We start from the raw sequence: 8,160 nt of genomic DNA, 5'->3' as shown, positions 1-8,160 counted from the left end.
GTAAGTTATAATGAAAGACATTTTTAGCAGCAATCATTGGTCGATTTTCTAGCGTTGCCATTCGGGGAGTTGTAAGTGAGGCTTTTTTTTGTCGCCGTGTAAGTGAAATATATATATAGATGGTTATGAACCCACCAAATTTGTTACAACAATATAACTTAATTTTAAATTTTATTTAATAAAATGATTATTAAATAAAATTATTTACCTTCTCTTATAGATCGCAGTTGAATCATAATTTTCAAATCGGATCATTCAAGATCTTTCATACTTTTTACAGCAGTAGCTGATGTCCTACCGGACTTAACTTTTCAATCGAAATTCGCTCTTCCGGAAAGAGTAAATGTTAGTTTAACTTTCGGTCTGTTTTGCTGCATTCCTAGAAAAAATTTGAAGGTAAATAAAAGATTTTCCACAGAATTATAAGACTGTAGAAATATAATTTGCTCTGCTTTCCGCAAAAGTTTATAAAAATTGATCGATCTTTAACACGTTGAATGCCATGGGGGTCAACGGTGACCGGCAAGACATGTAAAATTAGCGTGGCATTCAACGTGTTAAAAACTAAAACTTGCAGAAATTCTGTTATTTTTGTCAGCGAAGAAATTCTGTTATTTTTGTAAGCTCAATCGAAGAATGCTGGAATAAAGTGCCGTTTCCTTTTTCTTACTCTGTGAGACGGCATTCGTAACTCGCCCGTTATGAAGATGTTAAAATTCTTAAACAAAATTTAAAAGTAAACAGGGTTACCTACTACAGCGCTTTATTAAAGCATTATTTCGAGAGGTAAACAAATAATGACTGAAGCATTTGGTGTTATGCTTTAAAAATAATTTTTTTTAACAAATTTTAAATGCATTTTCTTAAATATCTAATCTAGATTGGTAATAGAAAAAAATTGTGAATAAGCAATAACAATTTTATTCTTATACTAATGCATATTTGTTTTGAACTGTAATTTTAGATGCAGAATTCAATTACCTAGTTCAAGGTAACTTTTGTTTTTATTTAATGATTACTTAGATTTATTCTTTGTTTTACAATTAATTGTTCTTCATTAATTTGTATATTTAAAAAAGTAAGATTCATTTGATGAATTTTTCCAGTTTAGTGAATTAAATTTTTGTTTACCAAATTAGTTTCATAGTAAAGTTGAATGAATTGGTAGTACATTTACTACTTTATCAGTTTACTACTTTATTAGTTTGAAATGAATGAATTTAAATATAATGAAAGAAACCGTTGAAACTACTGTTATAAATTATTTGGCTTGAAAATACAAATCTTTTCAAAGTAAACCTCATAAAATATTTTTATAATTTATGCAAACTTTATGGATCAAATTAGAATGATTCAGCACATTTAGGGAAAATGAACCCTTTATTTAGCGGATCTACATTAAAGTACTTCTTTGAAATGTTAATATCTAGTTGTGGAAAAAAAGTGTTATGTCATCAGTACATTAGATATAATTAACTATAAGTACTAAGAAATATTATTTTTTGGTCAAAGTAAATATTAAAATGGTTATATTTTGATATAAAATAACTTTGTTTGAAAAGGTTTGAAGTAATGACTATCAGAAAAAATATCCGCTTCATTTTGTATGAAAATTTAAATATAAATATCGCTTGCACTTAATAATTAACATAGTTGAAGTCACTTCCACGAACCATTAATAATGCGTTCTAGATCGTGAAAATCCGATCATTAGACCAAAAGTTATTCAGGGTAGTCCGTTTTTTTTATTTTGCGTACTGTACGTTTAATTGAAAAAAATGCTAAAAAGTCCTACCACTTTGTATCTATCACATGGCATAAAGAAATAAATATAAATCAAAATACTTTACTTATTGTTCTGATAACGATAGTATATTTTCATTTCGTTGACATTTTATCGAGCTGCTTGCTCCATTAAAGATAGAAAGATAAGAATAAATTAAGACGCGTAATAAATAAAATAGGTAATAACAACATTATTATTAGCTTGTCAAATATTTTATCCTCATAAATGATGATTAATTTGATATAAATAATTTTTCACGTAAAAAATATTTTTTAGATATCTTTATTATTTCATTAACTTTTCTAATTTTTCATAACAATTATTTTACATAAAAATTGCAGACTTTCTTTTAATTAACAGTAATAAAAAATAAGCTCACAAGAGATTTACTACATTTATCACAATAAGCCCACAAGATATGATGAAAAAATAAATAAATGATATTTTTCTATGTCTTACAATATTTGCGCAGTGAGTGAAAAAAAATATTAGTCTGAACAATTTTTGTTCTAATGGGCGAAATGGCACAAACAATAAAGTGAACTGAAATAATATGTTATTGCTTTTTTTTAACGAGTTATTTCCTCAACCTGAAATACAGGCATTTACATCGTAAATCTTAAAAAAGTGGGATATAAAGTTTGTAAATTTGATGCTATCTAAAATACTTGTACTGGAGATTAGAGAAGAATTCGATTAATGAAGAATTTGAACATAATACCTTCATCTGTTTTTTTGTTTTTTTGATCAAAATTCACGAGTGTGGTAGATTTTCAATTTGTAATAGCCTAGTCACGAGTTTAAATAACTACAAATAAAATATTTTTACTTTATCATATTTTTATCAATTGAAAAAACTGATATTTTATCTTTTTTTTTCTGTTTGATATATGAATGTATGAATCTTTACGTATTCGCGCAGGTGCTTCGTATCGTCATTCATCCTTGACAGATGACATATACACTGTAAACGTGAAACGGTAACTGATTCTTAATGAAAGTTCAACTCACAGACAAATTTTCTTTATTCTGTGTATGTAGAAAAATACAAAACATCAATCTTTTTTTCGACAACGTTTTAACAAATTTTTGATAGTTTCATATCCCTAATTTCAAATCTTTAATCGCTTTCTCTTTACAACAAGTCATTATTTAAATGACTTTTAAAAAATTTTTTGGCGAAATGTGTAAGTTTAAAAACTTTATATATAACAGGGAGTCGGATAAATGTTACGACAATCTTTTAGGAGAATTTGGGACGTTGGAACCCATGCCCTAAAATATCGTCATGAACGCATTCATTTTATGAATCATTTCTTCTAAACAGGGCGCATCCCTAGCCGCGAACGACGACATTCTCGGGAATAGGTTCTTATGCAATTTTACTCCTGATAATATGCCATAACTCTCCTAGAAGTATATTGCAACATTTAAGCAATCCCTGTTATACATAACGTTTTGAAACTGTTAACACGTTGAATGCCACGGGGGTTACCCGTGACTGGCACTGAGTTTGTTCGTAGCACCACGGGGGTCACCGGTGACCGGCTAAGTCAAGATTATTAGAAACACAAAATTCGAGTAAATTTTTACTTTTTTAATATTATCGTTACTAAAATGGTTTGAAAAAATTAATGAAATATAGAACACACAAAAATAGTTTTGTTTATTTACACAGCGATGCGAACTTGCACCAGACAACGAATAAATATTTTCAAGTGGTAGTTTATCAATTGTAATTTTTGGTTTAATATATTCAATTTAGAAGATTTTTATCCACCACTATTTCTAAGCAATTCATAGGTTTATATATTTCACCGCCATTTTTCAGATAAGTCATGCAAAATCACTCAAAAAACTAGAAAATTCTGTATAATATTTGCAAATCGCCATTCAACGTGTTAAAAACGTTATATATAACAGGGCAAAAAATTGTTATTAAGAGATTAGATCCCTTAGGAGCAAAACTAATTTCAGATTCGGAATCCCATCGCATGATTTCAGCAAGACAAAGTATTGGCATAAATAAAACGAAACATTTGTTCCCCAGTGTTATTTAAAAATTAAAAATCGCACAACTTGATGTGTCTTTCTTCGAGAACGTGACTGCTTTCAACTCTACAGGAATTTTTTTTTTTTTTACCTCAGCACGAGCAATTTTTAAACCTGTTTAAAATAGAGAAATTTTATCTATATTATATAAAACGCTAATACGTACGTATGTATGTATGTATCAATAAAACCGATGATGTTTCTTTTCTCGCGCTGGCAACAATTTTCATTTTTAATTGANATTATTGGGTAAATAATAATACTAAATACTATCAACTCAAAACTCTTTATTTACTACGAAAAAAAAATACATTTTGCAATGTCTCAGTTATAAGCGTAATTCAACCTAAAGTAACAGTGTAACTTCTGTTGTTGCAGATTAGATGACAAGTAACTTATATTAGTGTTATAAGATGTTAGTTTAGGCAGAACTGTTAATTTTTTTTTGCCAGTTATTGTTAGCGTGTTTTTTATGGTTATTAATTGCTTTCTTGGCATTAATTGTTAATTTTTTTGTGAATTTTAATTTAATTGTTAATATGCTTCATAGTGAACTTTGTGATCGGTGGCGTGCCCAAAATATTGTGTGACGTACCATAAATGGCACGCGTGATATCGGTTCGCCATCCCTGCCCTAAAATAAAGTCAAGAACGCATTCATTTTATGAATCATTTCTTCTAAACAGGTCATTGTAGGGACGCATCCCTAGCCGCGAACGACGACTTTCTCGGGAATAGGTTCTTACGCAATTTTAATCCTGATTATATGCCATAACTCTCCTAGAAGTATATTGCAACATTTAAGCAATTTCTGTTATATATAACGTTTTTAAACTGCTAACACGTTGAATACCACGGGGGGTTACCCGTGACGGGCACTGAGTTTGTTCGTAGCACCACGGGGGTCACCGGTGACCGGCTAAGTCAAGATTATTAGAAACACAAAATTCGAGTAAATTTTTAATTTTTTAATATTATTATCGTTACTAAAATGGTTTGAAGAAATTAATGCAATATAGAATACACAAAAATAGTTTTGTTTATATACACAGAGATGCGAACTTGCACCATACAGCGAATAAATATTTTCAAGTTGTACTTTATCAATTGTGATTTTTGGTTTAACATATTCAATTTAGTAGATTTTTATCCACCACTATTTCTAAACAATTAAGAGGTTTATATAATTCACCACTTTTTTCTTTCCAGTTAAGTCGTGCTAAATCATTCAAATGTCTGAAAAAATCTGTATAATATTTGCAAATATAGTTTGTAGTTATATACTGTTTGGCCAGACTGCCATGCCCTGTAAAATTACCGTGCCATTCAACGTGTTAAAAACGTAGTATATAACAGGGCAAAAAATTGTCATTAAGAGATTAGATCCCTTAGGAGCAAAACTAATTTCAGATTCAGAATCCCATCACCTGATTTCAGCAAGACAAAGTATTGGCATAAATGAAACGAAACATTTGTTCCCCAGTGTTATTTAAGGATTAAAAATCACACAAATTAATTTGAACTTGTTGTGCCTTTCTTCGAGAACGTGACTGCTACACGCGACTCTACAGAACTCTACGCGAGAACGCGACTCTACAGGAAATTTTTTTTTACCTCACTATAAATCAGCACTAGCAATTTTTAAACCTGTTTAAAATAGAGAAATTTTATTGAAATGAAAAAGCTAATTTTAGTGTAATTATGTTCTTTTCGAATAAACAAAACTACAAGTTTGCTTAGATGAGATTTTTATTAAATTTATATTATATTCATGTTTTAAGTAATGCAGAATGGTACTCCATTTTTTTATTACTATTTTGTAAACATATCGATGTTTATAAAATTTTTTTATTCGTATGTTATAAAATGTTTTGCATTTAAATTAGAATTGTAATGGGTTGTCTGCGAGTGACATAGTGTGGGTAACTAGATTCTAATTGGTTGTTGAAACGTGGCATTTGTTTACATTAGCAACTGTTCTTACGGTTCTTGGTTCACTATTTCCAAATATCAATTCTCTTATATGACGAATTCTAACTTCTTTCTTAGAGATGTTTTCGCAAAGATTTCATTTCCTCACTATGTATTTACACAGAGACTAAAACTAAAGACAGGCACAAAGTCCCGTGGAACATAAACAAGTTAATTAAGCATCAAAGTTGCTAGGTACAAAAAACAAAAATATATCACGGTTACGATAAAATACCTGAACAAATAATAAATCTAAGTTAAGAAAAATAAGTAGACGAGAAAGAATTATATTTCTTCTAATTCGATGTACGATAAGGCTCTGTATTTAATAAATTTATCGTTAATTAACATTCTAACTTATGTAGAGAATTATAGATCAACTTTAATATGCCATTTTACTGACAAGGATTAGTTGGGGCTGACGTCATAGGTCCTATGTGCGGTAAATAGATCATAAAAAGTAAAAATAACATGTAAAAACAGATAATAAAATAAAATAAAAAGAAAAAAACATTAAAAAGGGGGGACTATAAAGCGAGTAGCAAAATCATAACAACTTTTTATTTTATTATCTGTTTTTACATGTTATTTTTACTTTTTATGATCTATTTTTTTGTAGTTATTTTATATAAAAAAATTTTTGAGTGCTCCTCCCACTATTGTATTAATATATTTTGCTTTGGCTTTATTGATACAATATCAGAAAGCACTCTGTTTTGCGGATATAATCCTATGGGCTGAAGAAAATATTATATCTTTTTTTTTCCGGCTTTTTAATTAACATATCATTTTTTTTTTTGAATAAAATGTTGTTTGTTATTTTTTTACTTATTATTTCCCACCCCCTTTTTTTCATATCAATGTGNCTTTGCTTTATTCTTCATTTTGAACTTATCTAATGAGTGCTGTTTACTTGCAGCTTAAGCGCAATAAATGAAACTTATTGTTTTTCTTAACTTTCTTAGTATTTTCTTGTATTTATTTATTTATTATATATATATATTCTTCGTGAGTAATGTAAAACAATGAGCACTTCGGCAGAAATAGTATTTTATGAATTATTATCTACATCTTGATCGTATTGAATGCAGGAATACGTTAATTTAATAATGTTTTCTAACTTTAAAGTCTTAGGGATTTATGTATAAATGTATTCTAAACTACTAGCAAGTACTCAATGACTTATTTTATAAACTGTTGAGACATAATTGGATAGAAAGCAATTTTATAAATGATGCATGACATCCGGTAGATAAAGATTCGAATTTTACGAAATTAAAAATGATGATATGAAAAAAAAGACTACTTTATTTAAGTTAGAACTGTCATAAAATGGAAACCTTCGCACCAATCCAGTTCGACTGTGAATTTAAAGGTAATTACTGCATAAAAATAGAATAATGCATTTATAAGCATTCATGTTTTTCTTATTTAAGCTTTGCTTTATAGAATTTCCAATAAATCCTACAAAAGGTAAGTTTGCTTTCACAACCTCCTTTAATCATTTGGAACAGTGTATATTGGAGAGTATTTGTTTTCATTTCTTATAAAGTAATATTAATTAGAATTTTGCCAGTGAAAAATTTTATAAAATATAGTAAGTTACGAAGACTTTCACATGGATTTTGGTTAATCTTTTCTTCCAGCGAATTAAATTTAAACTGATAAGTGCTTTATAAGATTAATGTTGGCTTAAATCGAAGAATGAACTGTCATTTAAGAAAAAGGATGCTTTTGTACTACAGTCAAATTTTAAACCTTCTCTTAATACTTCTTTTTAAATGTCGATTGGAAGTTATTTTCCTATTTCTGATTTTATTTTATATTATAACGATCGTTGAACCATCGTTATTTAATATTATAACCGTCGTTATTTTATATTATAACCGTCGTTAAGAAAAATAAGCAAAAATAATAATGAAGGTCTTTGTTAACATTATTGTGGTTCACAGTAAAGACTGCGTAAGGTCAAGAAGAGATGCAACATATTTTGCGTTATGCGTTAATTAATTTGATCATTGCTCATCAATTTTATTTGTAGTTATAAGCACAGACTTTATAAATTCGTTTATTTATAAGTGCATAAGTTCAAAATTACAGCTAATTCTCTACAGTGGGTGTTATTGTGAAAATCGCACACAAACTTCCCATCAAAAAAGTGTTCTGGAAATTCAACCTAATTTTAGGTAATACGTCAAATGAGTTTTTTTTTATAAACTACATTCGAATCCATTCCCTTAAAACAAAGGATGTTTATATAGTAATTTTTTCAAACAAGTGTTTTAGTTACAAGAAAATAAAATTCAAATGGATGCTGTTATTTTTATAATCTTATTTATGTCTATTAAAAT

General features: G+C 28.6%; 1 protein-coding gene across 1 annotated transcript in view; it reads left to right on the top strand.

The window, feature by feature from the left end:
- Positions 1-8,160, top strand: part of LOC107447482 (uncharacterized) — an 84,481-nt gene that overhangs the window by 3,145 nt on the left and 73,176 nt on the right. Inside the window, exons 2-4 of the mRNA XM_071181641.1 lie at positions 965-991; positions 7,259-7,282; positions 7,924-7,995. Coding sequence (XP_071037742.1) covers positions 965-991; positions 7,259-7,282; positions 7,924-7,995 — 123 coding nt within the window. The remainder of the gene's footprint in view (positions 1-964; positions 992-7,258; positions 7,283-7,923; positions 7,996-8,160) is intronic.

Source organism: Parasteatoda tepidariorum, chromosome 6, assembly GCF_043381705.1.
Source record: "Parasteatoda tepidariorum isolate YZ-2023 chromosome 6, CAS_Ptep_4.0, whole genome shotgun sequence".
Taxonomy (NCBI): Eukaryota; Metazoa; Arthropoda; class Arachnida; order Araneae; family Theridiidae; genus Parasteatoda; species Parasteatoda tepidariorum.
The sequence above is the reverse complement of the archived record's forward strand: the minus strand, read 5'-3'. Positions and strand labels throughout refer to the sequence as shown.